This window comes from Neoarius graeffei, chromosome 6 (genome assembly GCF_027579695.1).
Source record: "Neoarius graeffei isolate fNeoGra1 chromosome 6, fNeoGra1.pri, whole genome shotgun sequence".
Taxonomy (NCBI): Eukaryota; Metazoa; Chordata; class Actinopteri; order Siluriformes; family Ariidae; genus Neoarius; species Neoarius graeffei.
The window spans coordinates 67,996,809-68,024,401 of record NC_083574.1 but is presented as its reverse complement, the minus strand read 5'-3'; the positions used below and the strand labels follow the sequence as shown (position 1 = coordinate 68,024,401).

The 27,593-nt window shown below is 42.9% G+C and overlaps 1 protein-coding gene across 1 annotated transcript in view; it reads right to left on the bottom strand.

The window, feature by feature from the left end:
- LOC132888311 (reelin-like) overlaps positions 1–27,593 on the bottom strand; it is a 1,389,809-nt gene that overhangs the window by 932,563 nt on the left and 429,653 nt on the right. Inside the window, 3 exon segments of the mRNA XM_060924376.1 lie at positions 3,765–3,880; positions 3,982–4,133; positions 26,788–26,933. Of these exon segments, the coding sequence (XP_060780359.1) occupies positions 3,765–3,880; positions 3,982–4,133; positions 26,788–26,933 (414 nt within the window).

The following is a 27,593-nucleotide window of genomic DNA, read 5'->3' as shown; positions in this document are numbered from 1 at the left end:
GTACATATCTGTGAGTGGCAAAAGTATGTGAACCTTTGCTTTCGGTATCTAGTGTGCCTCCCTTGTGCAGCAATAACTGCAGCTAAACGTTTGCGATAACTGTTGATCAGTCCTGCACACCGGCTTGGAGGAATTTTAGCCCATTCCTCCATACAGAACAGCTTCAACTCTGGGATGTTGGTGGGTTTCCTCACATGAACTGCTTGCTTCAGGTCCTTCCACAACATTTTGATTGGATTAAAGTCAGGACTTTGACTTGGCCATTCCAAAACATTAACTTTATTCTTCTTTAACCATTCTTTGGTAGAACGACTTGTGTGCTTAGGGTCGTTGTCTTGCTGCATGACCCACCTTCTCTTGAGATTCAGTTCAAGGATAGATGTCCTGACATTTTCCTTTAGAATTCTCTGGTATAATTCAGAATTCATTGTTCCATCAATGAAGGCAAGCTGTCCTGGCCCAGATGCAGCAAAACAGGCCCAAACCATGAAACTACCACCACCATGTTTCACAGATGGGATAAGGTTCTTATGCTGGAATGCAGCGTTTTCCTTTCTCCAAACATAACGCTTCTCATTTAAACCAGAAAGTTCTATTTTCGTCTCATCCATCCAAAAACATTTTTCCAATAGCCTTCTAGCTTGTCCACATGATCTTTAGCAAACTGCAGATGAGTAGCAATGTTCTTTTTGGAGAGCAGTGGCTTTCTCCTTGCAACCCTGCCATGCACACCATTTGTTGTTCAGTGTTCTCCTGATGGTGGACTCATGAACGTTAACATTAGCCAATGTGAGAGAAGCCTTCAGTTGCTTAGAAGCTACCCTGGGGTCCTTTGTGACCTCGCCGACTATTACATGCCTTGCTCTTTGAGTGATCTTTGTTGGTCGACCACTCCTGGGGAGGGTAACAATGGTCTTGAATTTCCTCCGTTTGTACACAATCTGTCTGACTGCGGATTGGTGGAGTCCAAACTCTTTAGAGATGGTTTTGTAACCTTTTCCAGCCTGATGAGCATCAACAATGCTTTTTCTGAGGTCCTCAGAAATCTCCTTTGTTCATGCCATGATACACTTCCACAAACATGTGTTGTGAAGATCAGACTTTGATAGATCCCTGTTCTTTAAATAAAACAGGGTGCCCACTCACACCTGATTGTCATCCCATTGATTGAAAACACCTGACTCTAATTTCACCTTCAAATTAACTGCTAATCCTAGAGGTTCACATAGATATGTAATATTGGATCATTTTCCTCAATAAATAAATGACCAAGTATAATATTTTTGTCTCATTTGTTTAACTGGGTTCTCTTTATCTACTTTTAGGACTTGTGTGAAAATCTGATGACGTTTTAGGTAATATTTATACAGAAATATAGAAAATTCTAAAGGGTTCACAAACTTTCAAGCACCACTGTAAGTCTTACATATATGATATTGATTTATGTTTCATGTTTTCAGGGCTTGTCTTGTTCTTCTGTTGCAGAAATAAATGTTGTTTTTTAAAATATTTTTTTTAAACGTGTACTTTTGTTTAAACATCTCAATTTTACCCCTAGAAAACATATCAGTCTTGCCTTGAACTGTGTACTTGAAAACTTGGTGAAATACTGCAAAATTTTAGGGCAAAAGGAAATTTAAGGCAGGCAAAAAATTTTTGAGGCCATTTGCCCTGCAGGGCATAAGGTGTCAAAAGTTAACACTGACGCCTGTGTACTCCACTTGCTCACCTGTCAGATGTGCAGCAGTCAGGGTTCTGCTTCCTGGCCCCCATTCTGGATTATAAAAGATACAGTGCAGAGCCTCAATGAACTGTACAACTGAGACACAGCATTCTGACCCATGATCCAACCATAGAGTCACCCATGACAATGCTCACCCCAATAAAAGGGGCATCACAAAAGCCACCTTCACTTTTTCTGAGGGAAATCAAGAGGGTTGCTGTTCAAAAACAAAAGAATACTGCAGGGAACCCCAGCAGCATACTGAGCCCACTCTGAACCTCTCAAGGTTGGATAGCTGGGGCTCAGGCACACCATATGATGGAATTGAGGCCATGGGAGGTGCTGCAGTAGGATCTGGTGTGGGAGCCACTGTGGCACCCATATTCAAAGAAGGGGTCATGATTAAGGCTTGGGTGAGCCAATGCAGCCACTGCAATATTTTTGCTGCAACTGCTCATGGTACCCTATGGCCACCCCATGAAACTGGATAGCACACCAGAGAGGATCCGATTCAGATGGATTGTGAGCCCAATTGCAGAATAAAAACCTCTTGCTTTCTTTTAAGAAAATTGGCAAGCAGGGTTTTTATATTGGTAAATTCAAGTTTAAGCAAAGGGTTTGCGAATGATTGGTGCACATTTCCAAGCATGACTCAATCCAGGGGCCTTCAAACTGAGATGTGCACTCTATCGTCACACCACAATGCTACAGGTGAGGCAAAAAAATCCCAAAATCAAAAACAGGAGAAGCCAAAATGTCATACTCAAACAAAGGAATCTTTTTACTAAATCAGGATAAATGAAATACCAAAAGGAGAATTGCTCTCACAACTCTTCAGAGGGCACTTTTCACTTATGTGTTGTGACAACAGAAAAAAGAAAAAAACCTAAACAGCACATCACTCCTCACACTACTTCATCACCACTGTTTTGGACCATCAAGAACAGCATGTTCATGGGGCAGAGTCAGCTAATTGTACATGGCTTGAGTGACTTAAACCACCACAAACACTGGTTAGTTCAGTTCCATCAGATCATGCTGACAGACACCCTCCTTCCTTCTCTGCTTTGGGCACTTTTCCAACATCAAGGATGACTTCAAATGAATGGCAAGAGCTCTCCCAGACAGTCTCCCCCACTCCCCCCTGCAGCTGTAAAAGATGGCAACTGAATCTGTACAGCACACAGCCCACCTGCGACCCAACACCTGGCTGATCCTACACTCTGACTCAAACACCTTTAGCACCTGCATCACCAGACACTCTCTCCATGCCCTCTCTCTTCTCCATAGTGCCTCTTTCCACACTTCCCAACTATATATCACTTTGTTTTCCATTATGTCAAGATCAAGTATCTATGTTTGCCTGTTGCAGCCATGAGTTGTCATAATTGAGAGATTTCTTTATATTTTAGATTTATCTTCTTTTCAGTCCTGTTTTACCTTCATCTTGGTTTCTGTCTTTTTCTTAGTCATGTTTTAATTTTCTTTCTTTCTTTCTTTCTTTCTTTCTTTCTTTCTTTCTTTCTTTCTTTCTTTCTTTCTTTCTTTCCATTTGCTATTTTCATCTCTGTTTTCCCCTGTCTTAAACTTCCCTCAGACAAAGCATATACCAAACAGGTCAAAGCCCATACTGATCACTCCTCTACAAAGATGAGACAAAGGGCTGGATCATAAGCTGGCCTTATATAACCTACCTGGCATGGGCAAGCAATCCAAGTCAATCAACCTGGAGGATTCTGGCAGCCAAGTTCTCCCAAATGCCCACTCTCACTGTGAGCCACTTGAAATTTCTAATGTCACAATTTGCACACCTTTACCATAATATTTTCAGTGATCCTTGAGTATTGTTTTATAAAAGATTTATGCAAGGGACAGACAGACAGACAGACAGACAGACAGACAGACAGATAGATAGATAGATAGATAGATAGATAGATAGATAGATAGATAGATAGATAGATAGATAGATAGATAGATAGAGCCTAACCTTCAAATTGTTCATCACAATTATTTGGCTTTGTGCAAGTAAGTCAAAGTTTACCCTGTATGATGAAAATGGAAGTGTGTCTAACAGAACAGGTTGTCTTCTGCCATCTGACCAACCAAAAAGAATAACATCATTGTCATGTGACTCCCCTGGATCACATTCTCCAGCACCTACATACATGTGCACACACATATAAGGGCATTCCATGTAAAACGACATTTTAATTCATAAACCTTAATATTTATAGAATGTATATAGTAGGAATCCATACCCATAGTGAAGTGGAAGCGCAAGTTGCCATACATAGTTGTATCCAGATAGGGGGTGCACATTTTCCTGTTTCCATCCCCAAGGAACACGAGTGCAGAGCCTGATTCAATTTCTCCACACTGAGTGCCATACACTGCTCCCTCAATGTTCCAGCTAAAAAAGGGAGGTTAGTTAGAATTTAACTTGTAAAGGTGTCAATTACAGTATATCAAGTACCATCTTGACCGCTACTTTCTAGTCTTAAACCTATCTATTTTATTTAATATAAATTTATCTAAAATGTGTGCAGGTGACCCAGTTCATTTCTAATGACCATTGTTATTGACTATGTTGAAAAATGTAAGCTGTGAGACAAACATGCTATGGCTTAAAATAGGTAAAGCTGTTGTACAAAGATAAAGCAATGTAACAGTGTGGAAAGAACAGCATGACTCGTCCTCCAAACTTTATTCATACCTAATTAAATCCACATAACACACACACGTCACATTAATAGGAACATATGTACACCTGCTCATTTATGTAGTTCTCCAGTCATTCAATCATGTGGCAGCAGTTACTGTGCAAAATACTCCAGAATCTGAAGATAGTTTTTTTTTTCCTGGATATCTCAAACTATGACCCATATATGATGAAATCCATGTTGAATACTCTTTGATCACGGCATTTTAAAATAGGATGTCTGGAGCATATCTTATTTCCGGATTGGGACCACTTTGATACAATCAAAATACTGAATTAAGATATTTTTACGATATGACTGATGCCATATTTTGAATGCCACACACATCACATTTCTGGTGTCAGCATATCACATGATACTACTGAAATGCTTCACCTCATACAGACATGGAGAAATTTGTTGGTATCCTTCCACAAAAACAGAACCCACAACTATCTCTGTAATAACTTGAAACTAACAAAAGTTAATGGCATCCATCATTGTTTATTCCATATTTAACACGAGTTTTCTTTTGATTTTTTTTATTCAACTGAATATTTTAGATAAAACAAATGAAAATGGCATAGACAAAAATGATAGTACCCTTAACTTAATACTTTGTTGCACAATGCTTGGCAGCAATCACTACTAACAAGCGACCTCTGTAGCTTTCAATGAGACTTCTGCATCTGCCAACAGGTAGTTTGGCCCACTCTTCTTGAGGAAACTGCTCTAGTTGTCTCAGGTTTGAAGGGTGCCTTCTCCACAGTGCATGTTTCAGGTCTTTCCAGGGATGTTTGATTGGATTCAGATCAGGGCTCATAGAAGGCCACTTCAGAACAGTCCAATGTTTTATTTTTCGCCATTCTTGGGTGCTTTTAGCTGTGTGTTTTGGGTCTTTATCCTGTTGGAAGGCCCATGGGCTGTGACTAAGACAGAGCTTTGTTCCACCCAGTTTGCTACACCCCCTTTGCCCTTTCAGACGAACTTAGTTTGGAGGGTTGTGGTTTGACTCTCAAGTAGCTCATTAGCCAATTACCAGGTTTGTTAAAAGCAACATCTACAGTACATATGCAGTTCTCTCTGATTTGCTCCCTCCCTTACACTTCCATGAGTTGCACTGGTGTGATTCAGGTATGTGCAGTGTCAGTGGTATTCCTAGCAGAAGAGAACCTAGACCTTCAGAGAAGGCCCAAACATATCAACATTTCAAATATTATATTTCATTACTTTCATTATTTCATTATAAGTATTCTCTTCTAACTTGGCCTAAATTTATATCAAATTTGCTTCAGAAATAAAAGGGTTACTGTTCTGAAAACATTAAAATAGAGTTATCCAGTTAGAATTTTTTTTTTTTTTGTCTCTAGGCTGAGAAGAGTTTAGAGCTGGCTCATTCATTGGTTAGGACTTCACTGCTGGGACAGAAGGCCATGGCAGTGTATGATTATGTAGGAAGTGACAGATGAATTGGCCAATCAGATTTTGAGTTATAGCGGGAGGAACCAAAAACGTATCGTCCAACGCTAACTTAACTGTGAGTCAGTGCCGTCAGCGCAGCAGTGAAGTAACCTTCCAGCAGGTATAGTGTTCATCTGTAATGTTAGCGAATGTTAATATAGCCGTCAAACCAGTGCTATTGAGAGCTAGTAGCACAGGCCAAGGCCCGAGAAACTAAAATTTCTGTCTCCAGACTCTTTTTCCATGCACACTTGCCAAAATATTTTTCACTCATACTCAAGTATTCATTTCCCTACATAATTTACTTAGTTTTAAAATCAACATCGACAACTACAACCCTGATTCCAAAAAAGTTGGGACAAAGTACAAATTGTAAATAAAAATGGAATGCAATAATTTACAAATCTCAAAAACTGATATTGTATACACAATAGAACATGGACAACATATCAAATGTTGAAAGTGAGACATTTTGAAATTTCATGCCAAAGAAATTTCATGGCAGAAACACATCTCAAAAAAGTTGGGACAGGGGCAATAAGAGGCTGGAAAAGTTAAAGGTACAAAAAAGGAACAGCTGGAGGACCAAATTGCAACTCATTAGGTCAATTGGCAATAGGTCATTAACATGACTGGGTATAAAAAGAACATCTTGGAGTGGCAGCGGCTCTCAGAAGTAAAGAGGGGAAAAGGATCACCAATCCCCCTAATTCTGCGCCAACAAATAATGGAGCAATATCAGAAAGGAGTTTGACAGTGTAAAATTGCAAAGAGTTTGAACATATCATCATCTACAGTGCATATCATCATCAAAAGATTCAGAGAATCTGGAAGAATCTCTGTGCGTAAGGGTCAAGGCTGGAAAACCTTACTGGGTGCCCGTGATCTTCGGGCCCTTAGACGGCACTGCATCACATACAGGCATGCTTCTGTATTGGAAATCACAAAATGGGCTCAGGAATATTTCCAGAGAACATTATCTGTGAACGCAATTCACCGTGCCATCCGCCGTTGCCAGCTAAAACTCTATAGTTCAAAGAAGAAGCCGTATCAAAAAATGATCCAGAAGTGCAGACGTCTTCTCTGGGCCAAGGCTCATTTAAAATGAACTGTGGCAAAGTGGAAAACTGTTCTGTGGTTAGACGAATCAAAATTTTAAGTTCTTTATGGAAATCAGGGACGCCGTGTCATTCGGACTAAAGAGGAGAAGGACGACCCAAGATGTTATCAGCGCTCAGTTCAGAAGCCTGCATCTCTGATGGTATGGGGTTGCATTAGTGTATGTGGCATGGGCAGCTTACACATCTGGAAAGACACCATCAATGCTGAAAGGTATATCCAGGTTCTAGAGCAACATATGCTCCCATCCAGACGACGTCTCTTTCAGGGAAGACCTTGCATTTTCCAACATGACAATGCCAAACCACATACTGCATCAATTACAGCATCATGGCTGCGTAGAAGAAGGGTCTGGGTACTGAACTGGCCAGCCTGCAGTCCAGATCTTTCACCCATAGAAAACATTTGGCGCAGATACGATGGAAGATACGACAAAAAAGACCTAAGACAGTTGAGCAACTAGAATCCTACATTAGACAAGAATGGGTTAACATTCCTATCCCTAAACTTGAGCAACTTGTCTCCTCAGTCCCCAGACGTTTACAGACTGTTGTAAAGAGAAAAGGGGATGTCTCACAGTGGTAAACATGGCCTTGTCCCAACTTTTTTGAGATGTGTTGTTGTCATGAAATTTAATATCACCTAATTTTTCTCTTTAAATGATACATTTTTTCAGTTTAAACATTTGATATGTCATCTATGTTCTATTCTGAATAACATATGGAATTTTGAAACTTCCACATCATTGCATTCCGTTTTTATTTACAATTTGTACGTTGTCACAACTGTGAGGGAAATTTAATGGACGGACATTATTATTCTCTGTGTTTCTGTATGTTGAGCTCAAGTGACTTAGTGAACTGAGAAAGATGTTTTTCCACATGCTGTAATCGCCTTTCTGTGGCCTTGGTGGTAATGAGCAGGGTGCTCGAGTTCGTCCTAACTATGCATCTTCTCATGATGTAACCACCTCTCCTGACCTCGGTGGTGATAAGCAGAGAGCTTGAGTTCTCCCTGCTTGCATCTGCCTGCATGTACCAAAGCACGCCAGGTGGACTCATTAGCAAAGCTTCATAGAAAATCTTGAGCCAATCACGTGAAGACACAAGCAGTGAGTGAATGCCTTCAGAGTATAATAGATAACATTCCTAAAACACAACTCAGAGTGCACGTACTCTCTGCATCACTGAAGTGGTGTCTTCTACTCTTCTTCTCTTTCCTTTCCTATTTTATATATCTGTTTATATGATCTACTATAATAAATAACTGAAAAGACAACTGCTAAGCATTCTGAAGTGTTTATTAGAAGTTTTCATTACAATTTGGCGTCCCCTGGGTGGGTCTTATGCGTCTGATCCTCGGACGATGGAACACTCCCAAGGCTACGGTGCGGAGCTGAGAACTCGGACGAGAGACCAGGCCATCAGGGCTCACTGAACCAGTAAGTGATAACTTTGCATTCTTGTGTAAAGAAATTAGTGGAAACAGTATTTAAAGAATGATACAAGAAATGGACAGAGATTTGTCCTAGTATTTAAATAATGATATAAGAGACGGACAGAGATTTGTCCTAGTCAATGAAGACTGATATAAGAGACGGACAGAAGTTTGTCCAAGCCCAGGAGGACTGCTAAGCTGTGGTACCATCAATATGTTTGCCGAAACAGATAAAACACAATTTTGAGACAATAAACCGCGAGTAGTTTATTGGGTTGTGTAAGAGAATTATCTGCCTAAGTGACAACTGGGTAATCGCTCGCCTACTTGAGGAGGGGAAGTACGGGTGCATGTTTCGATGGATTCACGTTCAGCGATTCGTAGGAATTGAATCTTGCTCCCTTTGTTCTGTGTGAACAACTGGCCTGTCGGAGGAATGGGATAGAGAGGTTTGATCACGAAAACTCAAAGACACACCGGTGTGCACGCAAAATATTGATGAATTAACAGAGTACTGTCCTCCTCCAAATTCTGAAACAGAGAAACAGATTTTGTACACATGCGTGAGTTGTCTTTGAGGTTATTGTGCTAAATGATACCTACTTTAGTTTAACACAAATGTCAGATAAATTTTTTACTAATAAGAACACACCTAAAGGATTATTGTGTTGTATTTTTGGACATAGTCCAACCTGTTCTTCTTGTGATCCTGATAAATGTACAATGAGGAACAGAAACGGTAAGTTAGGGAAAGAAAATAAAAAGCAAGTAAGCCTGAAGCTACATGTGCTATAATAAGAATTGGATGTTCCTATGACAGCCCAAACATCCAGTTAATGAAAACCTCGTATGGTGAGGATTGCTTAGCACAGTTTGATATTTGGGTAAAGGACTCAGGATTCCCTGAAAAGGGCAGTTTTAGTCCCAGACAGACAGAACAGTTAGGAGAAAAGTTGAAACGGAAGGAAAAAGAAGAGTCTGCATATAATGTTAAGTTCTTAGGGGACTGGAGGGCGTTTTCTGCATGGAAAGAAGAAACACTTGAGAGAGTACAAAAGAGAGAAATGACAGGCAGGGCTCTCACCCTCTTCTCAGTGTTTGAAATTTCAGATGGACCCTGACCTGGAGTCTGCCCCACCACCCTGATACACACTGCCTCCTCAGCAAGGTGGAGCATCATTCCCACAAGTGCCTCACCCACAGAGAAGGGGGAGAAGTCAAGACAAAGGAAAAAAAAACTGAGCCTCTGGACTCTCTCCCAGCCTACCAGCTGCCTCCAGCATCAGCGCCTCTCAGCGCTTCTCCATCACACACGAGATCCAGTCTTGCATATGGCGACGGAAGAGACACCCTCCTGGACCTGACCACATGCTCACCAGTGGGTCCACAAGGCCGTAACCTAAAGTCTGAAGTCCTTCATCTTCCATTGATGGAAGTGGCTGGAGCTGACGGCGTACTTTTAGTCCACAGACCCTGGATGACAGCTGACATGAAGGAAAGCATGGCTTCTCTTCCCAATGTGAGAGAGGTAGGAGGAAAGAGATTTGGTAATGAGCTGTTGATATTTTGCAGAGAATTCCGACCAACCACCCATGAACTTCGCCGCCTATTCATGATCAAGATGGGTATAGATTGGAACAAAGTTTCCAAAGAGTGGCCGGAAGCTGATCAGCGAGTGACTAGACCAACTGGAGCGCGGCTGGCAATGGTGAGTACAGAGATACCATCACTGCTCTCTGTGCTCGTCTGGACAGTGCTTTCCCTTGAACATAGACATTACTAAGATCAGTATGTGTAAGCAAGAAAATGTTGAAGTGGTGTCAGCATTTCTTGCCTGTCTCACCGCTGCGCATGAGAAAAAAAACACAGTGGCCTGACCAGGCCCGTGAACCTGGCCTCAGTGGAGGGCACTCCTGAGCCTCACCAAGATCGAGCAGTACGCTGTGCATGCAGAAAGTCTGATGAAAGGAAAGGAGAAGACAAAGTCAACACAAAGAGACCAAGACCTACACGCCGCCACTCTCACACTTCTCCAGACTGCTCAGCCTGGACCTAGAGGAAGAGGTCAAGGTAGGGGCCGAGACAGGACGACCTGGAGTGACTCATCCTGGATAAAAGGTGCAACCTGCTACAACTGCAATCAGAAGGGACACATTGCTCGAGATTGTCTCCACAGTAACAAGCAGAAGCCCCATGAGGAGTACAGCAAAGCAGACTGACGGGCGGACTCCGGGAACGGGTCCCACACAGAGAACAGGGGAGGTAACACACACACCTGATGATACACATACACATAGACAGGAGCATTCACATAACGTTAAACACATTAGTAGCAGCACCTGCATGCAACAGCAAGAATACACAAACGCCCGATACACCAGTCCAGATAGATACACCTGAAGTTGCATTAAGTTTGTTAAAATACACAACTACTCCCTTCTCTAAACTCCCTTGTATGCCCCTCACTGTGTGTGGGCATGTGTTAACCTTTTTAGTAGATTCTGGAGCAGGACACTCAGTGATAGAACATGGGGTTCTTCCAGTAGACCCACCGCTCAGCTCAAATTCTATTCAGACAATGGGCATCTCAGGACGACCTGTAACCGAAACTTTCTCAGTCAACCTCCCGTGTACAACCCCAATTCCAAAAAAGTTGGGACAAAGTACAAATTGTAAATAAAAACGTTATGCAATGATGTGGAAGTTTCAAAATTCCATATTTTATTCAGAATAGAACATAGATGACATATCAAATCTTTAAACTGAGAAAGTGTATCATTTAAAGAGAAAAATTAGGTGATTTTAAATTTCATGACAACAACACATCTCAAAAAAGTTGGGACAAGGCCATGTTTACCACTGTGAGACATCCCCTTTACTCTTTACAACAGTATGTAAACGTCTGGGGACTGAGGAGACAAGTTGCTCAAGTTTAGGGATAGGAATGTTAACCCATTCTTGTCTAATGTAGGATTCTAGTTGCTCAACTGTCTTAGGTCTTTTTTGTCGTATCTTCCATTTTATGATGCGCCAAATGTTTTCTATGGGTGAAAGATCTGGACTGCAGGCTGGCCAGTTCAGTACCCGGAACCTTCTTCTACACAGCCATGATGCTGTAATTGATGCAGTATGTGGTTTGGCATTGTCATGTTGGAAAATGCAAGGTCTTCCCTGAAAGAGACGTCGTCTGGATGGGAGCATATGTTGCTCTAGAACCTGGATATACCTTTCAGCATTGATGGTGTCTTTCCAGATGTGTAAGCTGCCCATGCCACATGCACTAATGCAACCCCATACCATCAGAGATGCAGGCTTCTGAACTGAGCGCTGATAACAACTTGGGTCGTCCTTCTCCTCTTTAGTCCGAATGACACGGCGTCCCTGATTTCCATAAAGAACTTCAAATTTTGATTCGTCTGACCACAGAACAGTTTTCCACTTTGCCACAGTTCATTTTAAATGAGCCTTGGCCCAGAGAAGACGTCTGCGCTTCTGGATCGTGTTTAGATACGGCTTCTTCTTTGAGTTTTAGCTGGCAACGGCGGATGGCACGGTGAATTGTGTTCACAGATAATGTTCTCTGGAAATATTCCTGAGCCCATTTTGTGATTTCCAATACAGAAGCATGCCTGTATGTGATGCAGTGCCGTCTAAGGGCCCGAAGATCACGGGCACCCAGTATGGTTTTCCAGCCTTGACCCTTACGCACAGAGATTCTTCCAGATTCTCTGAATCTTTTGATGATATTATGCACTGTAGATGATGATATGTTCAAACTCTTTGCAATTTTACACTGTTGAACTCCTTTCTGATATTGCTCCACTATTTGTCGGCGCAGAATTAGGGGGATTGGTGATCCTTTTCCCATCTTTACTTCTGAGAGCCGCTGCCACTCCAAGATGCTCTTTTTATACCCAGTCATGTTAATGACCTATTGCCAATTGACCTAATGAGTTGCAATTTGGTCCTCCAGCTGTTCCTTTTTTGTACCTTTAACTTTTCCAGCCTCTTATTGCCCCTGTCCCAACTTTTTTGAGATGTGTTGCTGTCATGAAATTTCAAATGAGCCAATATTTGGCATGAAATTTCAAAATGTCTCACTTTCGACATTTGATATGTTGTCTGTGTTCTATTGTGAATACAATATCAGTTTTTGAGATTTGTAAATTATTGCATTCCGTTTTTATTTACAATTTTACTTTGTCCCAACGTTTTTGGAATCGGGGTTGTAAAAGCGAGGGAGGAATAGTTACCTCCCACTCATTCCTCATCTCACATACATGTCCGGTAAATTTGTTAGCATGCGAGTTAATGCGCAAATTAGGAATAAATCTCACGTCCACTCCAGATGGACTAACTATTGAAGTAAGTGAAATGTGCGGTGTGCAGTATGGGTTTGGAAGCCCTCTGTATGTGTATGTCTGGCGGCTCTGCTCAGATCAACTCACACAAAGTCCCAAACACCTTGTACAGCTCACACACTTGAACACCTCATCAGTTGACACAGATTGTATGAAAGAGGAAGATTTACATTGCACAGCACATGTTCACCAAGGGCAAGATGTAGAGTTTGAAAAGACTTGGTTTGCAGACCCCCACGCACGTGAAAGATTGACCCTCAAACCTACATATTGGTCTAAACATTATTGTGCTGTGCAGGCAGGGCCATGTTAACCCTTGCCGAGGCCCTGGGCAGACACCCCCGAGGCCCCAACCCCGCCTGTTGTCAACTGCGCTCAGCAAATTCACCCCCTCAGATGTGCCTGTCTAAATAGACACAGAAACTTAAATAATGACAGTGGCACAATTAGAAATACTATTGAACGATAAAACTTTATATCCATCAACACCTATTTAATCGAGAAAAAGCAATGGTGAAATAGGCAATTGCATGGTGAAAAAATCCATTAGACATCACCGTTAACAAGTCTGGTTAACTAAAGTTTAGCCTCAAGAAGCCTTTGAATGAGTGAGTCAATGAACAACATGTCAAGAACATAACCTAGGCCTACAACAGTTTCTTTAGTATTCAGAACAAGAACATTCATTTGGTATATAACCGTTCGTTTTCATTTTGGAATCCAGGTGACTTTTAACTTGTGAAAACAAAGAGTGATAACAAAGAAAGAAAAATGTCTTGCTTCTCAGAAATAAATCTCAAAATGTTAGGCTATGTGAAACATTTCATCCTTTCACACACGTAATGTCCCAAACAGCAGTGGCACACAGCTTTGCGCATTCAGTTTGACAGCGATGGGTCAACTTACAAGGGCACTTTCCTACTTTTCTGGAAAGCGAAGTCATTAATTAAATCATTGAACTCAAGCTGGCGTAGTGTGTGAAGACATGGTGGACAGTGATCATATTGACAATGACGGGTGATTTATGCAACGGGACAAGGTGGGCTTCCTTATGGGTGGCGAAATGCATCAAAAATGTTATCAATATGATCAAAACGTCTGAAAATATCGTTTCATATTTTCCGATCTCGCTACCTCCAAGGCCCCCTAGTGGCCAAGGCCCTGGGCAGCTGCCCATGAAGCCCATTAGGATAACGCGTCCTTGTGTGCAGGTCCATTTTACTCGTTGTCCGAAAAGCTGCATCAATGTTCATCGCAGTGTTCTCAAACATGTTATACATGGCCTCGTGTCAGATGACTCTGAGGTTGGCTGCTGCCAACATGATTTCTTTGACATCATTAATTCTATATCCCATGTCTCATTAGCAAAGCCGCGAGCCAATCATTGGAAAGACATGGGGAAATGAGTCAAGAAGTGCACAGTCAATGACAATGAGTGGTCCCAAACAGAGGACCCTAGTGTGTTGTTTTGCCAAAAGCTTGGGGTCTGCAAACAAAGTCATGTTATGAGTGTGCATGTTAAGCGCAGCGTAATATTAGCCACTGATGACCGGGATCCTGGGGACCCCAGCCATAGTGGCCTGTTTGTTTCCCCAGGCATAACTCCAGCAGTGGTGCACCCCAAATTCTGTTTGGGCAAAGGGTAAACATGATGTAGGCCTAATAAAGAATGCTGAACCAGTGGTGATCACCCCCAAATCAGATTTCAGGCCTAAACAGACCCAGTACCCACTCAAACCAGAAACAATCACAGGTATAAGACTGGTCTTTGATTCATTGCTGAAGGCAGATGTAATTGTCCCTTGCCAGGACTCTCCAGTGCGCACTCCTATTTTCCCAGTTAAGAAGGCAAGAAAACCGTCCCAGCCCGATGAGTGGAAGTTTGTCCAAGATCTGCAAGCAGTCAATGCTGCGGCTGTCCCATGCATGCCTGACATCCCTAAAGAGCGCTCTGCAGACCACACCCACTCTGGGACTGCCTGACCCCAATAAACCATTTGTTCAAACTGTAGATGAAAAGAAGGGTTTAATGACCTCTGTTCTTTTGCAGAAACATGGGGATAGATTGAGACCTGTAGCTTACTTCTCCAGCCGGCTGGACCCAGTGGCAGCTGGACTTCCTGTTTGCCTGCGTGCAGTTGCTGCAGCTGAAAAGGCGGTAACTGCCTCCAGAAATATTGTGGGGTATTCTAACCTCACCCTTTTGGTCCCACATGCTGTCTCCCTGCTTCTGTTGGAGAAAAAGATGTCACATTTGTCAGCACAGAGATGATTGAAGTATAACACTGTCATACTTGATATGCCTAACATCATTGTGAAACGTTGTTCTGTTCTGAATTCTGCCTCTCTTCTCCCTACAGAGGACGATGGAGAGCCACATGACTGTGTTGCTCTCACTAACAATTTTGTTCCCCCAGGGCAGACTTAAAGAGCGACCCTTTGGAAAATCCAGACATGATCCTCTATGTGGATGGTTCAGCCTCCAGAGACCCAGAGACGGGAAAGAACAAAGTAGGTTTTGCCGTAGTCTCAGATCACAAGGTCCTCAAGGCGTCGTGTCTGTCCTCAAACCTGTCGACGCAGGCCGCAGAGCTCTGTGCCCTCATTGAGGCATGCAAATTGGCTGCAGGGCAATCTGTCAATATTTTTATGGACAGTAGGTACGCATTTGGCGTTGTGCACGATTTTGGCACCATTTGGAAACATAGAAATTTTCTCACTAGCACAGGATCTCCCATTGCACATCATAAACTGGTCTCTGAGTTGTTGGATACTATTCTACTCCCTAGAGCCATTGCTGTGTCTAAGTGTGCTGCCCATACTAACAATACTGATCTTGTGTCTCAAGGGAATGACAGGGCGGACGCGGCAGCTAAGTGTGCAGCCTCAGCTTCCAGTTCACCGTCTAACCTTGCTTTTTCTCAGGTTTCTACCCCCTGTTTACAGCTAGCAGACCTTCAGAGCACTGCCACCCAGGATGAGAGACGAGTCTGGAAACAGGCAGGCTGTATCTTTGCAAACTTGGTCTAGGTTTGTCCCTCGGGCCGTCCCTGTCTACCAAAACACATGTTCTCTTTCTATGCAAAATTGGCTCATGGGCTCACCCATGTATCAAAAGGGGGGATGATAGCAGAAGTAACAAAGAGATGGTTCACAAAGCGGTTTTCAAATTATGCTGCGAAATTTTGCAAGCAATGCTTGATATGTGCACAAAATAATGCAGGTCAAGGTATCAGACTAACTCAAGCAGCACACCCAATACCAGACAAACCATTTGATCATCTCCAAATGGACTTCATTGAACTGACACCTAGTGAAGGGAAGAGGTATTGCCTGGTAATAGTTGACATGTTTTCAAAATGGGTTGAAGTATTTCCCCACAGCTAAACAAGACTCAGAGGCGGTAGTCAAAGCACTCCTGAGAGATATAATTCCTTGGTGGGGTATACCTAGCAAAATCTCAAGTGACAATGGAACACCCTTTGTTAATGTAGCCCTAAAGAAAATAGGAGCATTCCTAGGGATAGACCTGAAACAACATTGTGCCTGCCATCCTGCCAGTGTGGGAGCAGTAGAGAGGGAAAATGGGTCCCTTAAAAATAAACTAAGCAAAGCTTGTGCACAAACAGGGTTAGGATGGACAAAGGTCCTCCCTGTAGTATTCACACAAATGAGGATGCAAACTAGGCCTAAACATGGGTTAAGCCCATTTGAAATTCTGTTTGGACGAATACCCAACACAGGGATAGGGCCAGCCCAAGGAACACTGCCAAACAGCAGACTGTGTGATGATGCAATGTTGAATTACTGTGCAACATTGTCCTCTGCTTTGAAATTTATCCACAAACAGGTAAAAGAAGCACTTCCCAAACCCGCTGAGGGATCTACAACCAGGGGATTGGATCATGGTGAAGGACTTCCGACGAACCAAGTGGAACAAGCCACGGTGGAATGGTCCATTCCAGGTCCTGCTCACGATCCCAACGGCAGTGAAGGTCACAGGCAGAGTGACGTGGATCCACGCTAGCCACTGCAGGAGGGTGCCTGAACCAGCTGAGCAGGAGGGAAAAGAAGGCCTAAGTGACCCGGACGCTGACTAAAGCTCGTGAGGAAGAAAGGCATCACTACATGGAACAGTGCGAGTATCACATCAATCACGCATGCACCCTCAATAGGGAGAGTATTTCAGTGTCTAGCCGATAGATAAGTCTTAGGCTTTCGAGTTTCCTCCAAGTCCTGGTGAGGTGGGACAAGGGCTGATAGGGCGTGCCCGCCCTCTGAGCACCAATACACGTCAAGAAGGGCAAGGGTTGACTCAGTAACATCATTGAGGCACTGAACAAGATGTGCAAGGTTGCTGAACAATTACGAGCAGATGAACATGGAGGAGTTGAAGACAGCTAATTGTGTTAGTTCAGTGGATGGAAGACTCTGATTCTATCCACCATACTGGTCCTAGGTTTAGTGATTGTGATGCTATGTTTGCTCCCTGTTTTCTGTCAATATTGTATGTCTGTTTTTCAGAGGCAGCTGACAAATATTGATTACCAGATGGTGAAAACAGACCCAGACGACTTGCCTGACTGGCCTCCAAAACCCACACGAAGACCACAACCCACCGTTCGATGACATCAGCACAGTTGACATGAAATTAGCCCTAACTTAATACATTTTCATTTGTGGTTGTTTCCTGTTCTATTGTTTCCTGATCTATGTATATAGCTTGCTAGCGTTAACTTAAGATGTCTATGTCTTATAAAAACAGCCTTAGCATTATCCCTGTACACTCAATGACGTGTTAAGTCGAATCTCTCTGGGAACTCTTATCACTGAAATTGTGTACATTTCTTTTCTTTTAGCAATTATTATCCTGTAGGATAAAAAGGGGGGAAATGTGAGGGAAATTTAATGGATAAACATTATTATTCTCTGTGTTTCTGTATATTGAGCTCAAGTGACTTAGTGAACTGAGAAAGATGTTTTTCCACATGCTGTAATCACCTTTCTGTGGCCTTGGTGGTAATGAGCAGGGTGCTCGAGTTCGTCCTAACTACCGTACGCATCTTCTCATGATGTAACCACCTCTCCTGACCTCGGTGGTGATAAGCAGAGAGCTTGAGTTCTCCCTGCTTGCATCTGCCTGCATGTACCAAAGCACGCCAGGTGCACTCATTAGCAAAGCTTCATAGAAAATCTTGAGCCAATCACGTGAAGACACAAGCAGTGAGCGAATGCCTTCAAAGTATAATAGATAACATTCCTAAAACACAACTCAGAGTGTGCGTACTTTCGGCATCACTGAAGTGGTGTCTTTTACTCTTCTTTTCTTTCCTTTCCTATTTTATATATCTGTTTATATGATCTACTATAATAAATAACTGAAAAGACAACTGCTAAGCATTCTGAAGTGTTTATTAGACGTTTCCATTACACAACTTTTTTTGGAATCGGGGTTGTACACACAACAGAGCTACCTGGCAGCCTGCCACTAATCCCTTGCAAAATCCTTTGCTCTGTTCCTTTTTTGTTGTGTCTGGCTAAGTTTTGGCTGAGTTGAAGTCCCAGCTCTAAGAGTAATGGTTTCCTAGTCTGGATTGTATCTTGCCAAAATGCTAAAGCTACATTTTCCTTTGTTATGTGTGTCAAGGCAATTGTTTATGCACGATGCAAAAGTCCTTACATACCTGAATGTCACACCAGCTAAGGGAATTGTGAGATGCATGCCTAAGAAGATAGGGAGTTTAAACAGATTCCCTAGCTCTGATTGTACATCGATATAGCCCCCAACACTGCATTACATTACAAGCATTTAGCAGACAATCTTGTTTAATATATACATATATACTGTGACAGCAACCACTGAAAACCGCTGCTAAAGCAGCACACTGCTCCTCACACAACCACTCCCATGGTGCTGAAGAAACAGTGGCATTTCAGCACCACTGCTTTGGACAGCCAGAAAAAGTGTGACTACAGGACAAGGTCCGTTAATCACATACACCTGGAGTAGCATAATTGGCACCTTCATTCACCCTCCTCAAGCAGCCAGGGGAGTATAAGAAGTTGCCATGTCTCTCAGAGGTTAGTCAGTTCTCAAATGTGCACAACTACTCTCCCTCCATCCCTCCCTCAGCAGGCAACCTATCTGATGTCAAGGATAGATGATGATGAAGAGCTTAAGTACCTTGCACAATTTGCTGGTGAACGCTTCTGCTTCTGAAGCCTTTGGATTGTCGAAAGACTCCGGCATAGTCAGCCCCTACCTGCAACCTTGCTCTAGGCTGCCCCCCCGACACCTGCACAAACTGCACTAAATGCACCATTCACTCTCCCTCTACTTCCCCTTCCCTAATTCTCTATTAAATACCACGTTCACTTTGCAATGAAACTCTGGGTTCTGCATCTGGGTTCTCCCCTTTGTAGCAGCAAGTGCCACAATATATACGTTCATTGGCCACTTTATTAAGTACATCCAGACACCTGTTGTTTTATGCAGTTATCTCATCAGCCAATCCCTTGACAGCAGCACAATGCAGAAAATTATGCAGATACAAATCAAGAGCTTCAGCTAATGTTCACTTCAAACATCAGAATGGGACAAATTGTGATCTCTGTGACTTTCACTGTGGCATTGGTGTTGGTGCCAGATGGACTGGTTTGAGTATTTCAGAAACTGTTGATCTCCTGGGGTTTTCACAAACAATAGTCTTTAGAGTTTACACAAACTCATGCAAAAAAACATTGAGTGAGTGACAGTTCTGTGGGTGGAAATGTCTTGTTGATAAGGGAGGTTAGAGGAAAATGGCCAGATTGGCTTGAGCTGCCAGGAAGGGGAATTCTTTACAACCATGGTGAACAGAAAAACATCTCAGCATGCAACAGAAGACCACATTCAGTTCCACTCCTGCCAGCCAACAACAGGACTCTTATGGCCCTTTTCCACTACCCTTTTTCAGCTCGCTTCAGCTCACTTCAGCCCGACATGGCTCGCATTTCGACTACCTCAAAGCAGCACGACTCAGCTCGCTTCAGCCCTGCTTAGCACCCAAAACTCGCACGGTTTTGGAGTGGGGCTGAAGCGAGCCAAACCAAGCCGAGTGGGGCTCGGGGCGTGAGGAGACACTCCCCTGTGCACTGATTGGTGAGGAGGAGTGTCCTCACATGCCCACACACGCCCCGCGAGCACGCTGGGATCTGTAAACACCGTAAACCCGGAAGAAGAAGAATTACGAATTATGAGAATTTCTGAAGCCTTATGCGCCTCGCCTCATCTATACGATCTTGCCAGTATCTGTTGGCGTTGTCGGTGACAACAAGCCACAGCACCAAGACCAGCAACACTAACGACTCCATGTCCTCCATGTTTATTGTTCACTACCGGGTCGTGAGACTACCGCTTAAAAGATCACTGATGTCACTGTTTGCACCGCCTAACGACATCACGTGATGTCCACCCACTTTCGCTAACTCCACCCAATGTGTCCACCCACTTCCAGCCAGCACGGTTCAGCGCGGTTGTAGTCGAAATGCAACTCCAACAGCCCCACTCAGCTCGACTCAGCCCAACTCAGCACGGCACGGCTCAGCCCAACTCAGCTGCGTTGGTAGTGGAAAAGCAGCATTAGAATCAAGAACAAGTTCCTATTAAAGTGTCTGGTGAGTGTATAGTTTGACCATGGTCAAACTAGAATTTTACAAGATCTTTACCTAAAAGCATGCCAGTAATTTAATTTTTCTTATCCTTTCTCAGTCTCTAATTTAGTGTTGGTGCCTGCTTCATTAACATGTCCTCAGATTCATTACTGCCATTTTCTGTAGCATTGTGCACAGGACCACTTGTTCGCTTTTTGTGTCTGATTTTTCACAGAAATTGCACATAATTGTGTCTTTGAATTGATTTTGGCACACTGCATTTTTCACATGTATGAATTCTACGACTCTTTCTGAAATAGTTTTGTTAACTTTCATGACAATTCAGTGCTTTGCATATATATAGACAGTTATTCCATGTCAGGTTCTTCTCACGGAGGAATTATCCTCTCAAACTTGCATTCTTTCTGCTACACACATAGTCTCTAGGTTCACTAAAAGTACCATATTTGCTAATACCCATGCAAAAATAGAAGCAATAAACCAATATTTACCACCAACAACTAAAAAGGAACCCAACAGGGACTGTGATCAAAATTTGTTAACCTTTCTCCACTCTTTGCAGACTCTGAAACAGTAGATAAAGCACTAGTTCCTCTTGCAACCATGAATTTTTTTCAATTTGTCATATTAAATGACATGGATAACATGATAGCCTGTGCTGTTATAGACACCAGTTTCTTGTTGCTGTTTTTTAAATTCCTTTTTCTTTAATTGAGGATGAGTAAATTGCACTTCAGTGGTATTGAATAAACAACTGTTAAATGTGGTCATTTGGCATGTCTCATCTCATCATCTCTAGCCGCTTTATCCTTCTACAGGGTCGCAGGCAAGCTGGAGCCTATCCCAGCTGACTACGGGCGAAAGGCGGGGTACACCCTGGACAAGTCGCCAGGTCATCACAGGGCTGACACATAGACACAGACAACCATTCACACTCACATTCACACCTACGGTCAATTTAGAGTCACCAGTTAACCTAACCTGCATGTCTTTGGACTGTGGGGGAAACCGGAGCACCCGGAGGAAACCCACGCGGACACGGGGAGAACATGCAAACTCCACACAGAAAGGCCCTCGCCGGCCCCGGGGCTCGAACCCAGGACCTTCTTGCTGTGAGGCGACAGCGCTAACCACTACACCACCGTGCCGCCCCTCATTTGGCATGTATGTATTTTTATTAGCAGCAGAGGGGGTACTGAGAACCCTTTCAGCTGTGACTAGGGAGCATGTTGCTGATGTTCTGATAAGATGCTTCCTATAAACTGCCTTCTGCTTGTTCACTCACAAGGGCTTCCTTTCTCTCTCATTCCCTCTTTCTTGCCATCTCATTTTTTAGTAGTTGCTTCAAGGGGTCAGTTGTGTTTGGGAATCCAAGAATAGATGGGGGTCCTGCGCAAATTGTCTCCTTGTTTGTTTAACCTGTTACATTGTCTCGTGTTCTCCGACACAATGGGCCTCATTTATCAATCTGTGTGTAAATGGTTGTGTAACTCAAACCACAAACAAATAAAAACCCACTGGATTGATATTTGAAGAAATACTGATTTGACTTTGTACTTGCATGTGTATGATGATGAATGCCACACAACCATAAATTATGCACGACACAGCTTATTTGTTGTGAGTCACAGAAAGCAGTAATCCATGCAAATTATATGATTTGACATTGATTAACTAAAGGATTGCATTAGTTTGTCTTCTTATTTTCACATACTTGGAAGCGGGAAAAGGATTTTTTTTTCTTCTTCCAGAATTGACAGAATTTTCATGAAAACCAAATTTCTTATGTAAACACTCACAAACTTATGCATCAATCTTTTCGTATCCAGCTTTTTAAATGAGATTCATTGTTTACAAATGTTTTAATGAATTGGTGTGAAAATAAATCTGCCCAGGAACTCCACAGTTTTGCTTCCCTATTTTGTTTAAGTACTGGTTAAATGTTGGTTCATAACATCTGCTTTGATTTGCATCCAAAGCCTGTATGATCTGATAGTCAAAGAAATCTACTCCTGTACTACAAAATAATAGTGGTAATGGAAATGAAATGCTAGTTTAATTTCAGAATTTCTCTTTAAAATTGTTCACATATTGTTGCATCAATGTCAGCAGGCATTGAAAACACATGATTTTCAGCACAAAAACATACTACAAACCATATCACATGACCAGTCACCTATTCCCTATTCTTGGTCACAGTAAATGGACTTATGATTAGCTTCTTCTATTCACAGTCCCATACTTAACCTAAGCTTTCACTTAATCACTGTGAAGTCTCTCCTCTGATCTGTACTAGTGATGTTACTGAGCCTTTTGATCTGTGTGTGAAATTAGGTTTGGAACTGGATTCTCTCTCTGCGCCCACTTTAATCTCTTTGTTGATTGCCTGACTTTGTACATGCTTTATTGTTTTGTGTTTGTTTTGCCTTTTCAACTTGTCTTTTTTGAGTATATTACTTAAACCCTGCATGTGTGTTCAAACCTGTATGTATCTAACATATGAGTGTGGCAGCAGGGGCATGGTCGAGCACCAGTTTGCAAATGGAGAGCGAGGCCAGGGAAGGTGAATGGCAAAGTGATCTCACATGTGTCTCATTAATGATGTGCACTTGTGTTTTTCAGTGACAACTGAGGGCATATATGGCAGGAGGAAGCAGAGCAGAGGGAACTTCCCTGCACGCCGTGTTTGTGTGTATGTGTGTAAGAAAGTACCGTCACTGTCAGCTGAAAAGCTAAAATAAAAAAGTTACCAGAATAACTAACCCACCTGTCCCAGTGCTTCAGTATTCCACCCTTCCCAACAAAGGTGGTACACTGGTGCCAAAACCCGGGATGCTGAAGTGAACTGCCGGCATGAAGTCCTCGCTGTTCAAGGAGCTTATCGATGCTGGTTACCCTGTATAATGAGCAGGAGCAGCTCTTCGAAGTGCTGCTGCAGGCCCAACAGGAGGATCGCCAGGCATTCTGGAACCTGCTCGCATTGGTGGGTACCCCAGCTGCTGTGTCAGCAAGCCTCCCCCATGTCACACTGATGAAGATGGGGCCACACAACAACCCAGAGGTCATCCTCACTCTCTTTGAGCAAGCTGCAGAGGTGTGAGGGTGGCCAGTCGAGCAGCAAGCGGCATGCCTACTGCCGCTCCTGACCAGAGAAGTGCTGCTCACCACACAGCAGCTACCCCCAGACAGCAGTCCCTTAAGCAAGTCATCCTACAGCGTGTTGGCCACAACCCCAAGCAACATCGTCAGGGTTGACTCTGGAGGAGGTTGGCCAGCCATCCGTATTCAGCCAGCAGCTCTGGGACGCCTGTTGGCGGTGGCTGAGGGCGGAAGATTGTGATGCCGAGGGTATCATCGATGCAGTCACACTGGAACAATTCATCGCTTGGCTGCCAGGAGGAACAGCTGAGTGGGTCCAGTGCCACCACACAGTGTTGCTGGATAAAGCCATCATACTGGCTGAGGACCATCTAGCAGCAGTTCTGGTGGCAGCCTATCTCTTTTCTCTCTTTCCCTCTCACTCTGCCTTTCTTCCATCCCCCCATCCCTGCACCATGGAAGTGAGGGTCGACTCCCCCACAGCTGGCTTACCATGTCCATGAGCCCCCTTATGTTTCTGTGTTTCCTCCCCCTCAGGTGAGTGATCCCTGTATCACTGGTGCAGAGGTGAGGCCTGGGCTGGTGTGCTGGTGCTGCGGGGAGTCTGGGCTCTTCCAGAACCAGTGCCACATGATGGAGGTGGGGCAGTGGGCCATATCCCCAATGCACCAGAAACCACCCCTGATTGAGCTGGAGCATACTGCATCCCGGTGAGTATCTAAGGGGTGCCTACCATATGTTGGTGGACTCAGCTGCAATCAGACCTCCATCCACCAAAACGTAACATAGTGCAAGGTGAGGCATTGGGTACAGCATGTTTGGTAAAGGTTTTGTGTGTGCACAGGGATGTTCACAAATACCCGCTGGTTCCTGTCCAAATTAAATTTCTGGGGAAAAATTATAGTATGGAGGCAATGGTTAGTCCACACCTCACAAACCTACTAATTCTGGGAACAGATTGGCTGGGGTTTAAGTGTTTGATGGAACGAGTAGTAGTGAGTGGGTCCAGCAGTAACACATCATGGGGGAATCCAAATGTAGCGTTGGCTGCGGAGGCGGTCCCACAGCCATCTACATCAGCTCTGCATCATACTGACATGGAGAGTGGGGAATGCCCTGGCCCTCCCCACTCTCTCGGGGATTCCCTAGAGGATTTCCCTCTTGAGCAGGTGCGGGATGAGATTCCGCTTCACACTTTTAACCAAATAAATGGTTTCTGGTGGCATTGGGGGTCTGGACCATGATCAGGGGTGGTTTCTGGTACATCTGGGATCTGGACCACTGCCCCTACCTCTATCATGTGGCACTGGTTCTGGAAGTGCCTAGGCTCCCTGCAGCTCCAGCACACCAGCCCAGGCCTCACCTCTGCACCAGTCAAACCCTCCAGGCCAACGTTGCGCTCACCTGCCAGTACTTTTCAGTAATTAAAGATAGGTTGTATCAAGTCACTGCAAGACAGACACACACACACACACATCATTAACGAGTCACAAGTGTGATCACTTTGCCACTCATATTCCCCAGCCCTATCCTCGATTCACAAACTGGCATTTGACCACGCCCCCACTGCCACAATGAGTTGTTACCCTTTAATAATATGCAGTATGTTTGGAGGAATGTTTTTTTATTGTCACTATGTCAAAGCCAAATGTTTAGATTTTATACACCAAAACATCAGTGCTTATGATGCTGTCATGTACCACACTTAGAGCATGATGCATTAGGTGCTGTGCACCCTATTCTGGCATAATTTAATGTGATGACGAATATATTATCAATGTGTCCTTTTACAGTTATGAATATACAAAGTAACTATGGTACTCACAAGCGTATGAGAACGAATTTAATTTGATCGACCAGTGGCATAATTTTAAATCCAGATTGTATAACCCCAAATCAAAAAAAAAAAAAAAGTTGGGACAGTATGTTCAAATTTAAATTAAAACTGAAAACAATGATTTGTTAAAAAAAAAAAACCTGCATTGCACTCAGAACAATACAACAGCACATTATTTAATATTTTATCTCAAGAATTGTATTGTTTATTTAAAAAAAACACCATCACCACAGCCATGCCTTTATCATGTGTGCAGAATGTGGTTTTGCACTGTCTTGTTGAAATATCCCTGAAGAAGATGCCATCTAGAAGGCAACATATGTTGCTCCAAAATCACAATGTACTTTTCTGCATTAATTCTGTCATCATAAACATGTAAGTTAACTTTGCCTAGGGCATGGACACAACACCATACCATGACAGAATCTGGCTTTTGGATTTGTTGCTGGTAACAGTCTGGGTGGTCCTTTGCGGCTTTGGTCCAGAGTGCACACTGTCCATTTCTTCCAAAAAAAAAAAAAACCTGGATTACTGATGTCTGACCACAATACACGTTTACAGTGTGTGATGTTCCATCCTAGATGCCTCCAAGCCCGGAGAAGTCGACAGCACCTCTGGACACAGTTCACGTAAGGCTTCCATTTTGCATAGTAAAGTTTTAACTAATATTTGTGGATGTAACTCCATATTATAGTGCTTGACAAAGGTTTTCCAAAGTAATCCCAAGCCCATGTGGTGATATGAGCGACAGAGGGATAATGGTTCTTGATGCAGTGCCATCTGAAGGATTGGAGATCATAGGTGTTCAACTGAGGCTTGTGCCCATGCCCTTTATGCAGTGAAATTCCTCCAGATTCCTTGAATAGTTTAATTATGTGGAACATAGAGGGTGAAATATCCAAATTCAATCGTATTTTTCTTTGAGGAACATTGTTTTTAAATATTTCAATTATTTTTTCATGGATTCATTGGCAAACTGGAGATCCTCAGCCCAGCTTTGCTCCTCAAAGACTAGGCCTTTCCTGGATACTAATCTTGTACCTAATCATGATGACAATCACCTATTGACATCACCTGTTTTAAATCACAAATTTTGGAATGTGTTTCAGGCCTGAAATGCAGGAATGGATGCACATTAACCAATGAAATGAAGCTGACTAGACTAAACATGAAATATCTTGGGTTCATATGGTCTACAATGAAATAAAAGTCAACATAAATTTTGAAAATCACTGCTGTCTTTTTTATTTGAATTTTCCATGCCATCCCTGATTTGGGCCATTTTCTGATTTGGGGTTGTATAATTCATGATTATACTGCCAACCAGTACCTTTAATGTGTAGGGGTAGATTTCCTATGTCTTGTGATATAGATGATGTTAATGACAGCTGAACTCACCTATTAAGAGGGATCTCAAAATTCTCCTCCCAGTAATGGTGTCCTTCTTCTTGGTGGAGATCAATGTCTCGGGTGGAGGCATAGCTATGCCCTACTCTCTCTCCACCATGGAAATACATGGAGCTCCCTTCTGACTGACAGGCATGCTGGTGATTAGAAAAAAGGGGGTGTATTAGTTCACAAGATGACTGACCACATGCTCTTGGACTAAGCAATTTTACTCAGTAAGGCATGCTTTGATAAACAAAATGTACGTAACATCAATTTATCCCTTTCCAATAATCTATATTTTCACAAGATTTGTGAACTACTTTCTTTGGAGCAAATGAAAAAAAAACATATAAACTAGACTTAGTTAATCTGTACGTATTGTAGCTGTATCTTAGATTAACATATCACTAACTGCATGTGTAAAATATATATCAGGGTTTCCCCCTAGAAAATAAATAAATAATAATTAAAAAAAAAGAGTAGTGGTCCCCCCAGTGAAGTAAGGTGTGGAAGGCGACGTGTAAGCTAGGGAGGTCTGCCCCCTGGAAAATTTTGAAATACAATGGTTTATTTCATGGCTTCTGGTGACATCTATAGCTGATTTTTACCAGTTCAACATGTAAGGGAAAAGGCTATATTTTGCTTATTTTACTTAATTTTTAAAATAATCCCCTTTCCCATCCTAAAAACAACAACAAAAAGACAGTCAATACAGTTACCCACTTGCATCTTAAAAGCAGTGTACTGTTCCAAAGGAGACTGCAGTTTATTTGGCATCAAACAAAGTGAATAGTGATGTAACATGGCACGAGTTC